At 44.0% G+C, this 17,375-nt stretch overlaps 1 protein-coding gene across 1 annotated transcript in view; it reads right to left on the reverse strand.

Moving 5' to 3' along the window:
• Positions 1-9,466, reverse strand: part of NCBP3 (nuclear cap binding subunit 3) — a 37,402-nt gene extending 27,936 nt beyond the window's left edge. The window contains exons 1-3 of the mRNA XM_059380819.1: positions 9,237-9,466; positions 7,264-7,329; positions 5,321-5,426 (exon numbers count right to left, since the gene is read on the reverse strand). Coding sequence (XP_059236802.1) covers positions 5,321-5,426; positions 7,264-7,329; positions 9,237-9,419 — 355 coding nt within the window. The 5' untranslated portion in view covers positions 9,420-9,466. The remainder of the gene's footprint in view (positions 1-5,320; positions 5,427-7,263; positions 7,330-9,236) is intronic.
• Between the last annotated feature and the right edge of the window lie 7,909 nt (positions 9,467-17,375).

Consider the following 17,375-nt stretch of genomic DNA (forward strand, 5'->3'; position numbering starts at 1 on the left):
AAAAAAAAAAAAAAAAAAAAAGACAAAAATAAGTATCAAGAATATCACTGCACTATTCTATCAAAACAATAAAACATTTAAAAAAAAAACCCTATAATGAAAAAATAGTTTACAAACAAAAGGAAAAGAGTAGAGGGAACAAAGCTTCTAGGCTCAGATGTTTATATTTTGAAGAAGAGAGAATGACATAAAAATCTAGAAATGGGCAATGGACAATCTTGGTCAAAAGAAGCAAAGATGTAAAAAAGGGATGCAAAAGCTAGACAAAAACTACTCTCAGTCAGCTGGAGTATAAAAAAGCTTCATTCTCAAAAGAGAACCAAACTGACTGACGGTGACAGTGGCAAGATCCATTGGAGATGGAAACTTTGTTAAGTTCAAGATTTGATGGAAGATTGCCCAAAAGAAAGGATGCTCAATACCTCCTCACCTTGCTGGTGTCACTGCCTAAAATAAAACAACAAAAAAGGCACCTAGATTTATGTCCAACCAATGAGAAAGGGCTAACTGCTGATGTGGCACTGAAAACATGCACTGGGGAATGAGGACTGGACATTTACTGAGTACTAACGTAAAAGCAAGGTGGTGAGGGAATCATCTTTGACTTCCTAGCAGGAAAGAAGACAAAGAATGACAGATAGTAGGACACAAAACTCAGGTTTTTAGGAAAGCAGATTTCTGAAAATCCAGAGAAAAAGTAGTCAATTCCAAGGCCTTTGATTAAAAACTTGGGGCGCCTGAGTGGCTCACAGTCAGTTAAGCATCTGCCTTCGGCTCAGGTCATGATCCCAGGGTTCTAGAATAGAGCCCTGTGTGTTGGGCTCCCTGCGGAGCCTGACTCTCCCTCTCTCTCTGAGCTCCCTCCCTCCCTCTCTCTCACTCTCTGAAATAAATAAATAAAATCCCAAAGGAAAAAAAAATAAAAATAAAATGATCAGAAACTTTGGAATACACTAAAGATAATAACTCAAAGTATGAGAGGTGATCCTCAAAAAGAAAAGGAGCAGAGTTTAGGGGAGCACAACCTATTAAAGAACAAACATGGAAGATAAACAGTAAATTACTAATGACCAATGTAAGAGAATGAATGTAATAAACATAAAAATCTAAACAACTAACATCAGGATTATCTTGTTTAAGATTTACCAACAGAGACAGATGCAGAAGCCATGTATACCAAAGTGTAGATTAGGTATAGCTAAAATGTTTAAAGGTAGTTATGATAAAATCAGCACAATAGGCTGAAACAGTCTTGAACTCAACAAGATGTAAATTGGTAAGGATAAATAAAAAGGTAATTCTTTTAAAATGTTTCAAGTACAAGATGGGAAGACTTTTGATCCCTGGGGAAAAGCCCTGGATGCTCAGGTGCACTAGAAGATTAAAATAACACTGTGAAATAGATAGGACAGAGACTACAGTAACAGTCCTGTCACAGTCCCCATGAATCCAACCATGTCTGGAATCTACACCTCCCCTTATGTAGGGCATTTTGAGACTGGAAAGAGTATAGAGGAAGGAGACCAGAAAGTCATGTCACATAAAGAGAGTTTAGGGCACAGTCTGCCAATTCCCTCACCAGAAGGTTTACTGTGTGAATAAGGAAAAGACTTAATGTTGTTCTAAGAGTCACAAAGTAACTAACATAAATTACTAGAAAGCAATTTCTGCTCAATGCAAGGATGCATCCAAGTATAAGACTGACCGCTTCATAAACAGTTCTTGTGCCACCACTAGGAAATGTTCAGGCAAAGGCCAAAAGAGCACTGAGAACCTTGCCAAAAGGCGTGCAGCACTGGGTAGGAGGTTGGGTATAGATAACCTCTAAGTCCCTTCTAAACATGAGAGCTTTGATCTTGGGGATAAGGAGACTAAAGCCGCTTGACACCGAATCACTCAAGAGTAGCAAGAACTCCTGATGCAGAATGGTCTAGTGCAATATATCCCAAATTATGTCCCTGAATGCTGGCAGAAAGGTCACAGAACACAGGCGTCGGTCAGACCAGCCTTCAAATTCGTCTTGCTACTTACCTAGCTGTAGGATCTGAGTGAGCTTCTCAAACTCAGCACCTTAGTTTCCTCATCAGTAAAATAAATGATGAATACTGTTCTCTCACAGCATTCGTCAAAGGATAAGTTAACCACATAGCAGAGTGACCAGCACATAAGCATTTATCAAGTGGTATCTTTCCGTATTACTGGAATGAAGAGGAGTAAGAAGAAGAAGAAGGGGGTGGGGAGGAAAGGGAGGAAGAGGAGGAAAAATAACTTGACACCTGGTGCAGTTGCAGGAAGTCAAGATACTTATTCCAACGTCCCCATTCTCCCAAGAGGCTAGGCCACTTAGATGACTGCCTGAGATGGAGAACATTAGATAATTACAACATTAATTGGGCACTTACTATATATGCCACCCTAAGAACTGTAATATTTTAGTAAAGGCTCTCAATAAGCATATAAAAATTACTGTTAATCTGCCTTTCCAGATAAGGAAACTCAGGTTTAGAGGCTAAGTAACTTGCTCAAGGTCAAAGAACTAGAAAGTGACAGGTTAGGCTTCAGAACCCAGGCTCTCAACCATAAGAGTAAAGGCTCTTAATCCTGACTGTACAGTAGAATTACTAGGGGAGACACAAAAGAAAGAACTATCTCTGGGACCTTTACAACCCCCCTCCCATTCTAACTTAAACTGATATGGATAAACACCAGAGTTCTCCAGAGTTCAGCAATGTTATCCTAGGTGCTGCTCCCTCCTACATGAGAATCATGTAGTGATGAGCAACTTGCTCTAGCGGACATTCCCGGTAGATCTACTGCTTTTTAGAAGTATCTTTAGAACCGAGGCGCCTGGGTGGCTCAGTGGGTTAAAACCTCTGCCTTCGGCTCAGGTCATGATCCCAGGGTCCTGGGATCGAGCCCCACATCGCACTCTCTGCTTGGCAGGGAGCCTGCTTCCTCCTCTCTCTCTGCCTGCCTCTCTGCCTACTTGTGATCTCTATCAAATAAATAAATAAAATCTTTAAAAAAAAAAAAAAAGAAGTATCTTTAGAACCACGATATCAGATTTGCTTTTCCAAAAAAAAAAAAAAAGAAAAGAAAAGCAAACAAAACTTTTTTTTTTTTTTTTAATTAAAACTTAACTCTGAAAGTGATCCTTTTCAGGTAGAAATCATTTTCCCACTTTATAAACAAGGAGACTGAGACCTAAAAAGGTTCAATAACCTGCCCACATTCATAAAGAAACTGAGACTGAATTCCAGGAGGGCTTAGCATGCTAAAGAGTTCCAATAGAAGTAGGAAAGAAATTTGAGTGGGTGATTAGGGATGCTTTATGGAGGAAGTGACATCCAAACCAGATAAAGCATGGGATGATAGGAAGGGCTAATCACCCGACTGAAAGGCATGAATAAGATGGGGCACCTGGGTGGCTCAGTTAGTTAAGCATCTGCCTTCAGCTCAGGTCATGATTCCAAGGTCCCGAGAGCGAGTCCCACATAGGGCTCCTTGCTCAGTAGGGAGCCTGCTTCTCCCTCTGCCTGCAGCTCCCCCCTGAATTGTGTGCACATTTGCTTGCTTTCTCTTTCTGACAGATAAATAAAATGTTAAAAAAAAAAAAGGGATATCACAAGAAATGTTCACAGGACTAAAAGTAAACAGCTGTAGTAAAACGATGGTGTTTAAAGGTGGAGTTTTAAGAGGCCTCAGAGGTCTACCTGAGCCCAGACTGTACAGACATGAATGCCAAGCTGCACAGCTGTTCTGTTTTCCTAAAACAGAAATCTACTCAAGCAGATGCCTGGAAACCCAGCCTGCACAGGAACCAAGGTCATATTTCCAACTTGAACTCATGATGCAGAAAAAGAGTAAAGCAGCATCCAGAGTTGAGTCTGTATCCAAACTACTCTATCCAGTGGGATGGACTGAGGAGGTTTAGGTTTATGGTATCATATACATACTATAAGGCAAAACAGCAAAGTAATTAAGAGCAAGGCTTTAGAGTCAGAAAACCGGGGTTCAAATCCTGACTCTATTTGTGTTAGTTGTGTAACCCTGGGCATTTATTAAATTTCTTTGAGCCTCTTTCTTTGTAGAATAGGGATAAAAATATATTCCTCATAGAGTTGCTGTGAGAAACGATTAAGAAACAAATGTGTAATGTGCTAATTAACGTAGTGCCTGGTAAGACAGCAAGCTCCCAACAAGAGAAACTCACACATCAAAGCAGAGACCTTTAACATGCATTTAGAGGGATGCCTATTAAGCCCTTCAAATACCCAAATTTGCAAATACTAGAGAAGGAAACCATTTGTATTGATGCATTTATATTAGAATGAAATAATATGGGCTGTGAATTTAAAAAGTATTAATTTTTCCTTTTTTATAAATTGCTTTTGAAGACTACGGCAGATTACTATATATACCTCAGGGTGAGCTCTAGGAAGCAAAATATTTACCTTAATAAAACACAAAAATAAAATTACGAACCTGGATCATACAAATATTAATGGCTTTCCCCTAAAATCCCAGTATTCCTGACTCCCCTTAAAAAAAAAAACCATTAGTGTGATACACTTCCATTACATTTTTTTTAAAGATTCATTTATTTATTTGAGAGAGAGTGTGCATGAACAAGCATGTGGAGGGGAGGGGCAGAAGGAGGAGAAAGACTTAAGCAGACTGTACTTGAGCGTAGAGCCCAACATGAGGCTCGATCTCATGACCCGATGAGAGCATGACCTAAGCCAAAACCAAGAGTCGGATATTTAACCGACTGTGCCACCCAGACGTCCCACGCTTTTACAGGCAAAGAAAAGTTGACACTTCCATGATAAAAGCAGAAAATGAGTAAGATTCTGTAGAAGTACAGGTTCTAATCTCAGCTGTGGCACTAACCGGGTAACCGTCTCTGGGCTTTCTGACAAGATGATCTCTCTTCCAGCTATAGCATCTAAGACACAGCTAGCAGCAGCTCAACTTCATTTTTTTCTTTTCTTAAGATTTTATTTATTTATTTGAGAGAGAAAGAGAACATGAGAGTGGGGTGAGGGGCAGAGGAGAGAAGCAGATTCCCTACTGAGCAGGGAGCCTGATGTAGGGCTTAATCCTGGACTCTGGGATTATGACCTAAGCTGAAGGCAAATGCTTAACAGACTGAGCCACCCAGATGCCCCAGCAGCTCAACTTTAAACACATCACTCAGAAATGGAGGTTTGGTAAGTCCCTTCTTTTCAGAGTGTTTGGAAGGCCAGAAGCACAAGACCATGGCAGGGAAAACCCATTCTCTGGGAAAATGCAGAAAAATACCCCCAACACATTGTACCTTTCTTCATCATGTCTCGGTCCAAGGCTACATTCCTTTGGGCAAGATTTACTTCTGATCGAAAATGGAAGCGCTTGGCTCGCTGTTCTTTCTTTTCAATTGCTTCCTAGAAGGTACAGAAAAAAACAAAGAAGTGACACATGGAGGAGGAAAGTTAAATCATAAATGCAACACAATGCTTCAGTGACAATCCTAAAGTAAATCAGAAGAAATAACCAACACTGTGCCTTTAATAATTTTTGCAGAGAAATGGATATTTAGTCAATGACTGGTGGAGAATATACTAATACTGCTATAATTTGTAATAACCTCCATGATTCAATGAGTAATGAATGTTTTGGTTCTCTGACATTTTACTTATTATTAGCAATCATGCAAACAAATTACAACTAAACAATCTCACTCTAATCTTCCAGGTGTAGAAACTGAGATACAAAAAAGTAAAAAGGTTTGCTGGAGATACTCTGGCTGTTGGTGGGGGTGCAGATCTTCTGATCTCAGTGCTATTTCTAGAAGCCCTACCACCACCCCCATTTCACATCATCTGTGTGCATGGTAATCACACCTATCACATTATGTCTGCCTGAGCAGTCCACTTCCTAAAGCATTTTCCCTGTTTAAAAATAATTTTGAAGCAAAGAAACTCTCTCCTCTATTCTAGGCTTGTGTCCATGGAATTGCCAGTTTTCATCTTTAAGTGACAAGAAGCACAGATACTTCCCTGAAAAAATAATCAGCTTCATAAGTTTTTCTCCAAGAGCTAAAATAAGTCCATGTCCAACTATGGGTTTCTGATAGCTCTTAGAAACTCTTCACTAATTGTACACTGACTTTGCCACACTAATTGAAGGTCTCACTACAAGAAAGCTTGTGGGGATTGGTAAAGCAGCAACACTTTGTTATTTCCCAACAGTTATGCTAATTTTCTTTACTGAAGTCTTCCCAGTGCAAACAACAAATCTACCTTTCCTTAGTAACAACTTAAGTCCCAGTTCTGAGGCTACCACCCTTTCCCTCATAGATGTTTCACATAATGGCTAACTGTACAAAAGTAAATAGAACAATCTACTTCTTTTTCAATTACAGTAAGAAAATATCTTCACTTTATTCTATTTCCTTGCCTGTCTAAAAGATGACTAGTTCTTTCTTTTGGCTTTTAAGCAATCTGAGAATGAGAACCAGATAAAATACATGACATATTTATTTTTGTTTTATGCACCCAATATAGCTAAACATTACTCAGAATTATAACTCAAAATTCTGTTCTAAACTTAACTGCACACATTAAAATCAGAATGAATGTTTAAGTTGGATACCACCAATTAAAGCAAGAAATGTATCCTGACTGTTTATAATAAGGAAAACAATAGGTTGGGCTCTGTAAAGAGTTACAGGAAAGCTGGTAACCTAGTAATAGCAGTCACTAGAAAAAAGGCAATACTCCCAGGTACTGAGAATAATTCAGCTGATTTGGCTTTCAAAGTTTAGACAGCCACACAATCAGGACATCCTATTTTTCTAAGCCTGCAATCAGTAAAGAATAAAGACATTTACTATCAGCCTACTATATATGCCAGGTACTTTTCATGTTCTGTCTCATTTGAAGTGGAAACAGCATTCAAAACACATTTTTAAAGAGCTGATGTAACATAAAAAAAGCATCCCCAGTGAAGAACTTTTTCTTAAATATGGCTAAGCACAGGCAACTAGGTACATGGATTTTATCTTTTCATAAATGTAAGAACACAAATGCTGTCTGTATGTTTTTAGGATGCATGAAGACATTATTGTGTAATACAAAATTTAAATTAAAAAAGGCCTTAATGAAGCAACAAAAGAAAAAAGGAGGTAAAGAATAACTGCTGTTTCACAAATCCTAGGGACCAAGTTCATTAAGTTCACCGGCTTATCAAAATGAATAAATAATTTATGGTCTGTCTTACCTTGGAGGTGACATCAATTCCAGTGATGAAGCTGCCAGCCTTGTTTTCATACCTTCTGCTTGTGTCCTAACACAAGGGGAAGAGTGAAAAATGCTAACAGCAACTGAAGAAAAACTCGTGATAAAAGACAGCCCTGTAACAGATTCCTTTTGGATAGTCATTCCTTTCAGCAATCCCTCCTCACCCTGGCAACCCTTTATTCATGAGGAAGCCTGTCTCTGTAACACCAGGTAATACACAATCAACCACTCTAAGAAGTCGTCTTATCTAGATCAGACCCTGTCCCAAACCTTAACTAAGTCCATTTGCTGAAGGTATTTATGTAAATGAAAATACAGGCTTTCATGAAAAATGTCCAAGTTAAGTAAGGCACACTCACTCATCTCCCCAGCCACACACAAAACAAATCCATCACGTCAGGCCACCAGGTGGAGCACAAGTTTTTACCAAAAGTCCAGACTCATCTAGACCTCCTGGGAAAACATAGCACAGTGCAATGAAAAGGTCGGGATTTGGAAGCCAAAGACTGAAGTCACAGCTCTGAGATTCACTAATTACTTGCCACTGTACAATTCCTTTGGCCTCTCTGGGCTTGGGTTTCCTCCATGGTATCTGCCTACCTTCCTGACCTCCTTAACTGCTCTCCCATTTGCTCTACAGAACTTTACATTTCTCCAACAAAACAATTTTGTTCCCATCTCAGATTCTTTGCACCTACTGTTGTTCCTGCTGGAAATACTTTCTTCCAAACCTGCACATGGTTGGCTCCTTTTTGTCACTCAGGCTTCAGCTTAAATGTCACTGTCAGAGGACTTCCCTGACCATCTTATCCTATTTGGTTTCTGGCTCTGCACACTTACCTGTTTTCTGCACTCTCTGTCCCATTAACTTGTTTTACCTTCTTCATAGCATTTACCACTATTAGAAATTCTGTATTTATGTCCTCCTACTAAAACAAACTCCCGGAGGCAGTTTGATCTTGACCTTGATCAGGTGCCTAGGATTATGCCTGGCACCTAGTGGGGGATGCAATAACTCCATACTGCACTAAAGGAATAATATCTACTTCACAACTGCAGTGAAATTTAAACATAATGTAGTAAATGGTAAAATGCCACTATGTTATTTTTTGTTACCAGAGTCATCATTTGCTATCTTTAGTGATCCTATCTTCTTCACCTTTTCCCACAACTTCAGTTTAAAACCCAGACTTGCTGACATGTGGTTAAAAAGTAGTTCATGTTAGATGAGAAACTAAGTACATAAAAGCCATGCAGGCCTGAGACCGGCCCTAAGAACGGGACAGAGGACCATGAGACCAAAAGCGAAACACCTCTCCCCGCCCCTCCCCATGTGATTAAAGACGGACCAAGGACTACTGCTGGTTTGCTTATGTTTTGGTCTCACTAAGGGTCACATGCTGGGGCCACGGTGTAGGTGCTACAGATCAAGTGGAATGGGGACAAGATGACTCCCAAGTCACAAAAGAAACACCGAGTTTCGGCTGCTGACAAGACCAACCCTCTAAGAAAAACCGCGAGTGCTATATTTTAACAAACATCAGCTCCTACGGAGACCCTGATGCAGGCGTCACCCGACAGTTCCTCCCGTTCCCGCCCCGGGCCCCGCCTTTATCTCAAACCCCCAGACAACTCCAGCCCCTCCTCGCTCACAACACTGCACAGCCTGGCTCAAAGAAGCAGTAAAGGGAGTGTCCTCAAATACCCCTTAGTCTCCCCCATCTTCTCCAGCCCCCTCAACACCCATTTCCGGGCGCCCCGGCGTCCCTTCTCCCGCTCCCCGTCTCTCCTCAAGCCTGGCGCCTCCGCGCCCTGAGCGCTCACTCCCCTCTTTCCCCTTCCCCTGACTTCCCCAGGGCCCAGGCGCCGGCCGTCTCCCTTTCCGGCGGGGCCGGCTCCGCAGCGGGGAACTAGCTCGGCGACCTCCTCCTCGCCCCCGCCCCCCGCCCGTACCGGGATCAGTTCTTTCAGCGAGCGCCGCACCGGCACAATCTCCAGCTCGCCCTCCTCCACTTCCATGGGCTCCGGCTCGCCACGCTCCAAACCAGAGTCCGCTTCAGGCGACGGGAGCCCTAGAGCCGGCCCCGCCGGGGCCTCTGCCTTCACCGACACTCGCAGGCCCCGTACGGCCGCCATAGCCGCCCGCCGGCCGCACCACTGAGAACCCGCCTCGTACACTCGCCGGCTAGAGCGCCGCCGCCCCTGGCCACAGAGCAGTCGCCGCTGCTCTCTAGAGTGTCGCCTACTTCGGCAAGAAGCTCCCCACCCCTCCCCCTCAGCGCCCCCTCCCCCTGGTGGCGGGAGGAACCCAGGACAGCTGGAGCGAGGCCTGGTGAAGAGGAGGGCCCGAGGGGGGGACGTGGGCGGGGCCTGCAGGAGGGGGCGGGGCCTGGGGGAGATCGATGTTTCCTTCGCTTAGAGAATAGGTACGCCTTGAGCATTAAAAATGTTATAAAAGTCAGCTTTACTAAATGATCATTACATGTCAGTGACTTTTCTGATTGCTTGATATCTTACAACTCTATTGAATAGGTGCTATTACTAGCACCATTTACATATGAGGAAACTGAGGCATAGAAATTCATCCAAGGTGACAGGCTATTATTTATTTATTATTATTGTTTAAGATTTTCTTTATTTGTTTGTCAGAGAACGAGAGAGTGCGCACAAGCAGGGCGAGCAGCAGGCAGAGGCAGAGGGAGAAGCAGGGATCCCGCGGAGGAAGAAGCCTGACAGGGGTCAAATCCCAGGACCCTGGGATCATGACCCAAACCGAAGGCAGGCGGTTAACCAACTGAGCCACCCAGGCGTCCCTATTTTTTTAATTTTTCTATAGACTCCAGCATCGAGCCCAATGTGGGGCTTAAACTCACAACCCTAAGATGGAGACCCCTGAGCTGAAATGGAGAGTGGGATGCTCAACTGAGTGAGTGAGCCACCTAGGTACCCAGGTGACAGGCTATTTAAGAAAGAAAACCTGAATCTGAGCTTAAGGCTCCAGAGCCTTGATCCTTCACTTCTAGCCTATTGGTAGGTTTACTGTCTCCTTGCCTTGCCAACCTTGGTGTCTCTTTCAAGTCTCCCAATAATTGGCCCATTTGAAATACATAAGTATTGAGACTCCAGAAGAGTAGTGAGTTGCCCAAAGCCCAGAGCTTGAACCCAAATTTCCTGACTCGCCACGGCTCAGTCCACTGTAAACTCCTGAGCATGGTTTCTTGCAACATTTCTGATATCCTGGTTGGGAGACAGGAAGAGACAGGGAGACAGGCTTCCAGAGGTTACCACTGGTCAGTTTTTGCTTTTGAGTCCTGATTTTGTACCTTCCTTCCTGTGTTACCTTGGGCTAGATCTGGCCACTCTCTGGGCTGGTCTCCCCATCTGAAGAGTGTGTAAGTGAGACCCTAGGTTCTCAGAGGCCCTAATAGCTCTACTAATGGAGGAATAAATAACTATAAACCAAGGATTGGCTTAATCAGCATCACACATGTCTGGCTTTCAAACTGACTGGCTCTGCCCCTTACACCATGTGGGACTTTGGCAAGCCACTTAACAAAATTAAGAGGGGTAAGGATAATTTTCAAAAAGTAAAAAAAAAAAAAAAAGTGACGTAAGTATAAAACATACACATGTCAAAGCTTTTATTCACTGACTAATGTAGACATCAGTAAGATATTAATACTAATTTACAAGAGAATTTGAGAATGAATACAGAGTTGGTCAGTCAAAGGAATGCTGAAATGAACTTGACAATAAAGTTTAAAGCCCTACAATGCAAGAAAGTGCAACCTTTGGGATTCCCCTTTATCAGACAGAAAATATTTGCATTGCTATTTGACAAAAATCATTTACTCATTATAAGTTTCCTATGAATTAGCCTCTACTCTTAGAGTTGTAAAACACTCAGTAGCAAATCAGAAGTCAAGCAAAAGTACACATCCCTAGAAAATCAATGATCCCCAGGTGAAACTGACACATTGTATAACACCAGACACTACTCTGAGAGGACATCACTGCTGTTCTTTTTCGTATTCCTTTTTCCTATTTCCAAAGTTTGGATGATTTCTTATTAATAGGAGAAACCAGGAGAGTAGGACAGTGGGGGACACAGGAGAGAGAGTTTCATGAAGGAAGTGATCAAGTGTCAAATTCAGTGAAACTTGGCTAGGGTGTAGAGGTCTGTTGACTGTTGGTGACCTTGAGGAGACCAGTGCCCATGAAGGAGAAGGTAGATTAATGGTGGAATGTAAAAAAGTACTGACAAGTCTTTTAAAAAAGTTTGTGAAGATGGAGGCTAGGGGACAATGGAGGATATTAACAGGGTCCTCTGCAGAATTCACTTTTTTTTTTTTTTTCTTTGACTGAAATCGGCCACACCCTGTCCTTTTTGTCTCTCCCTTTCATGGAGAAGAGGAATAAAAATAGCAGAAGCCTACCTCTCATAGGGGTAATAAAAGGAAAAGCTATTAAAAGGTAATATAAGCTTCTAAGGTGAAATCAAATGCTACCTGAGGACTGGTAACATGGTCCTCTCACCAGACGTGATGCCTACTCAGAGATGTTCTTTAATGCAGTTCTAAATTGGGTACATACAACCCATGCCTCACACCCCCCCCGCCCCCTCAGTTTATTTCTATTGTTGGAACATGTGCAGGTTGTTAGTTAAGGAAAACTTTCCACAGTTAAAGGAAAGCTCATGAGGCAGCTGACCCTGGTAAGGGAGTTGTATTCATGTTCCCCAACGTCCTACACAGATAAATTCTTGAAAGGACTATCTTCCCTCATTTTCTTCATCTGACTTGACCACTCTGTATCATAGATGCTGATGGTCACTCCCTAGTTCTTGAAACCACGCACAGTCTTCTGTTATAAAGCCACACTTGGTTTTCCTTTTTCACCTTCCCTGCTGATCCTGCTCCTGTGCCTTTTTGGGGTTTTCCTCTTTATCCAATATTAACAGTTGTCCAGGACTCAGTCCTAGACCCTGTTTCCTCTCACCACATACTCAGTGTCTAAGCCATCTTATCATATCCATGGCTTCCAGTTCCCCCACCGTATATACCCCTAGGTTGCCCGCATCTCCATCTCCAAATCTCCCCTCTCCTCTGTGCTCCAAACCACATGTCTAACTGCCTACTGCACATCTTCCCTTGAATGTCTCAAGGCACCTCTCTTCTCCTACATATCCCTCTTGTCCATCTGCTTCTTTCTATCCTCGTGGCTACCATTCCTCAGCTTCTCTCCATCCCAGCCATCATCGTATCCTATCTTGCCTGGTCACTCAGTGGCTTTCCCACTGATTTCTCCATTTTTTCTGGTTTCTCCACCCTCATCCTTCCTCTACACAGTCGGCAGACTGATCTTTTCAAGACACATTATCCAGGCCTGCCTTCCTCTCCAGTTTCATTTTGTACTGTTTTCCTCCTCACTCCCAACATCACCACCTTAGTTCTTGGTAAGCACCAGGCTCCCTCCTACCACAAGGGTCTGGCACAGCTTGGTCTCTTTCCCAAGCTTTCTTTCCTCCTCCTTGGCCTAGCTAGTTCTTCCTTAACTTCAGATCTCAGCTAGAGCCTCTTTTCCTCTGGGAAACCTCCCAACTACTCTTAGAGAGCAAACCACCACAACATATATATATCATATATATATCATATTCCTATATATCACTCATATCAGTTTAAAATCATCCACATACATGCATGGCAACTTGATTAATGTCTATCTCCGGCAATGGACTGTGAGAGCCATGAAAAGAGGAACAGTGTTGATTTAGCTGATTGTCTAACTCAAGTGCCCAGGTATAGAAGGCCCTGGATATGTACTGAAATGATGAATGGATGGATGGATGGGCATATCAAAAGAAAACAAGACTTTTGCCCACGTTAAATTTAAAAACATGGAGCATCAGATCTACACCCACCTTTACCAAATTCTAGACCGGGGCTATTCAATACCGGCCATCGCTGTTCATTAAAATCACCTAGGTTAAGGGCGCCTGGGTGGCTCAGTGGGTTAAGCCGCTGCCTTCGGCTCAGGTCATGATCTCAGGGTCCTGGGATCGAGTCCCGCATCGGGTTCTCTGCTCAGCAGGGAGCCTGCTTCCCTTCCTCTCTCTCTGTCTGCCTCTCTGCCTACTTGTGATCTCTCTCTGTCAAATAAATAAATAAAATCTTTAAAAAAAAATCACCTAGGTTAAGATACATAACCTGTAACTGGTAGATAAAGAAGTCCTGGGGATGTAATATACAGTGCAGTGATTATAGACAACAAAATTATTATAAATATAAAACTTGCTAAGAGACTAGATATGAATTGTTCCCACCACTAGAAGAAATAATAATTATGTGAAGAGACAGAAATGTTAGTTAGCTAATACTACGGTGGCACTCATATTGCAATACAAATGTATCAAATCAACCTGTTGCGCACCTTAAACTTAGAATATTACACGTCAATTGCATCTCAATTAAAAATAATGAAAAAACTTAAAAATCAATGAGGAAGCTGAAAAGATTACATACTGTATGATTCCAACTCTATGACATTCTGGAAAAAGCAAAAGTATGGCAACAGTAAAAAGGTCAGTGGTTGACAGGGGTTGAGGGTAGGTGAAGGGTGGGGTTTGGGTGGAGGGAGGGATGGACAGGTGGGACATGGGGGATTCTTAGGGAAGTGAAGCTACTCTGTATGAAACTGTAAGGGTGATACGTGATATCCATTTATCATACTTACATAAATTTCATAATGTACAACACAAAGAGTGGACTCTGAAGTACACTGTGGTCTTTACTATCTCATTGGTTTTAACAAACATACCACAATAAGGCAAGATGTTACTAACGGGGAAACTGGGGTGCAGGAGAGGAGGCTGAGAGGGTATATAGGAACTCTTTGTACTTTCCTCTCAACTTTTCTATAAACCTAAAATGTTCCGAAATATAGCCTATTAATTAAAAAATAAATCCTGACATTCCGACTACATCCCGGACCAATTAAATCAGAATCTCTGATGGTAGAGCCCAGGCATCAGGGTTTTTGTTTTGTTTTGATTTTTTTTCCCCCAAAGCTCCTTAGGAGATCTTAGCATGTAGGCACTTTGATAACTACTGTTTAGACTGAAATGGGAGTTGGAGGGACAGACCAGAGCGGGGAGCCTTCCCTCAGCTTTGGGGTGGGTTTCCCAGGAAGGCGGGTAGATATTGGGTCAGCTTGTCTTAAAGAAGGAGATGGGAGCACCTGAGGGCAAGGGGATCCTCTTCTGTGAAAGTTCCAGGGCCTTAATGATGGTCCCCTGACTCTGGGGGAGAGCAAGTATACAGGCTTAACCTGCTCCTTCCTGTGTTGCAGTTCCCCATTATTCCAGTTCCATTCCTTCAGCATAGACCCCTGTCTGGGCCATGGAAGGTAGGCTCTTGAGGAGACCAAAGGTCTGTGGGGTGGGGTGTCACAAGGCTCTTAATGCAGACAGTATCAGCCAAGCGCATGGACCATGGCTAGGAAAGTGACCTGTCTTGCTGGGAATGGGACAGAGTGAGTCAGGCAGTAACAGGAAAGGAGTCAGAGTAGGGAGCATCTGAGAGGGAGGAGGGGCTTCCTCCTATATGCCCAGGAGTGTGAGGCAGTAGCCTTTGGAAAGCCACAGGGGTGGAAATCTGGGTTATAGCTATAGGGTAGGCCTAAACTAGTTTGCCGGCTGGGGAGCAGGAACAGGGGACCAGAAAAAGTCAGTGAGATACAGGCCAGAGAAGGGCCTTACAGGGGATCAAGTGGAGAGAGGGAAGACCGCATCTTGTGATTCAGCTAAGAGATGCTCTTCGAATGGACTTCATCATGGTGGAACAGTCAATGGGCAGATATAGGTTAAGAAAGTGAATCAGTCAGTGGGTGAGGTTGCAATTCCTGGGCCCTGAATCCCAATCTTGTAGGAGATGGACTAGACACCAGGCCATGTGCCAAGGGTGTCTCTGGGGCTTAGGCCGGGGAAGGTTTCCTGGAGGAGGTGATTTGGAGATTGGGGGGTGCGGGCTAGGTAGTGGGGAGGGCAGAGAGGTTGATCACAAAGCTGGGATGAGCTAATGACAAACTGGTCAGCTTGTCCTGGGAGGGGACTGGCAGCTGCCATGAAGAATGAAAGGATTCAGACTTTGCTCCCTGGGAGATCCTAGCTAGAGAAATAAATGAGTCTGAGACCCCAGAAGAAAACCCAGGTCTGTGTGTGTATGACAGAGGGGACCCAGATACAAGATGGTCCTTTAAGCCATGGCCATGCAGTCTAGCTGGAGGCTGGAGGGGTGCAGGGAGCCCTTGCAGGTAAGAGACTGTTCTACCGGCCAGGTGGAGGGCACACGCTCCCCCGGACCCTCCTGGTCTCCTTCTGAGCCTCATTTGACCTCCAGGGTCCAGCACCACCCATTGCATGGCTCCCCCAGCCTCCTTTGGCAGATTCCCAATGGCCCAGGAGGCGGGCCTGCTTGTTTGCCCAAGGGGAGGCTATGTAGGTGTATAGGCCTATGTGTGTGTGTGTGTGTGTGAGAGAGAGAGAGAGAGAGAGAGACAGAGAGAGAGAGACAGACAGACAGACACACACACACATACAGAGACAGACTAAGTAATCTATGGGGTGTTTATATGGGTTTCAGTATGTGTCTGGGTGACCCCCTGGAAAATTGAAAAACCCCATTTCCCTTGAGCCCCCTTTCCTTCTACTTCAGGCTGAGACCATATAGGATGATAGGGATGAGAAGAGCAGACACCAAAGTGCCTATAGATTTCAGAGCCCAAAACGATTCTCTGTAAGTAATTGGGGCCTCTGAGGAAAAACCCAACTGCCCCCCTAGCCTTCAGCTGGACCCAGCTGGCTTGGGCTTAGCTCTCCTGTGTGGTTAGGCTTGGAAAGGCAGCCTCTGTCTCTGGTTTCCCTAGATGTCCTTTCCCTGTATAGGGTTCTCCATTTTCCTGGCCGCTGACGTGGGAAGACCTGGGTAGGGCAGATGGACAGGGGATCTAGGCTCTAGTCTGGCTCTGCCCTGACTTGCTATGTGACTGAGTGAGACTGTTTCTTGGGCCTCAGTTTCCCTACCACAGTTTGCCTCTTAGAGTGGTTGTCCTTGAGGGGAGATGACATCATGCACCCATGGTCCTAAAAGCTCTTATGCGTGAGGATCTGGCCTGTCAAACCCAGGCCCAGGGCTTGGTGAGCAATGCTTGGGATGAACCAGACCCTTGGAAGTGGGGCTGACTTTGACAAACAGAGGTGGGGATGGGGGAAAGCAGTGCTCTAGAGGAATGGGTGGGTTTGAAGAGTCGTGGAGAGTAAGGAGTGAATGGAGTGTGGGGCACGGTCTGGAGAGCATCCAGAGGGTAGCAGAGCTGATGACAGGGGCCTCAAATGCTAGATTGACAGCTGGAGAAATGTGGGCACCATCAGGTGGGTGGCTGAAGATTGCTCTGTAGCCAGTAAGAGGATGGATTAGAGTCCCAAGGACCAAGGCCAGGAGACCAGTGAGGAGTGAGAGATGGTGGGGAGGAAGTGGGGAGAGACCTATTTACTGGCCTTGGTATTTGAAACTTCTGCCTGGCTACCAGTGCCCCTTAGAGAAGACTTGGTACAGTCCCTCATGGGACCTTCCCAGGATGACCATGAAACATGCAAGAACAGCTTTGGTACCCATTTCTCAGAGGGAACAACTGTTCAGCATACTGGATAGCATTTGGCTTGGTCTCCTTTCACCCAGCTGGGAACTCCACAGACAGGTAAATACCAATCATGCAAGACTGCTGAGCCCATGGCCGCTAAGACCATGGTTTCAGAGAGCCCGAGAAACAAAGTTCTTTTTCTTTTAAGGGCCTCACTTGCTGAGTACTTCCTATATACCAAGTACTGGATCAGATGCTTGGCACAAGGACTTCATTTAACTTCACAAGAAGCCCCCGAGGAGGTGCTGATATTATTCACATTCTACCAACAAGGAAACCAAGACTCCTCCAATGGCTTGCCAAAGGTCACGCACAGCTATTAAATGGAAAAGCTTGGATTCAAGCTCAAGGCTGTCTGACCTCACTGATGACTCTTTTCATGGTGGCTATGGAGGA

Source organism: Mustela nigripes, chromosome 16 (genome assembly GCF_022355385.1).
Source record: "Mustela nigripes isolate SB6536 chromosome 16, MUSNIG.SB6536, whole genome shotgun sequence".
In the NCBI taxonomy this organism is placed as follows: domain Eukaryota; kingdom Metazoa; phylum Chordata; class Mammalia; order Carnivora; family Mustelidae; genus Mustela; species Mustela nigripes.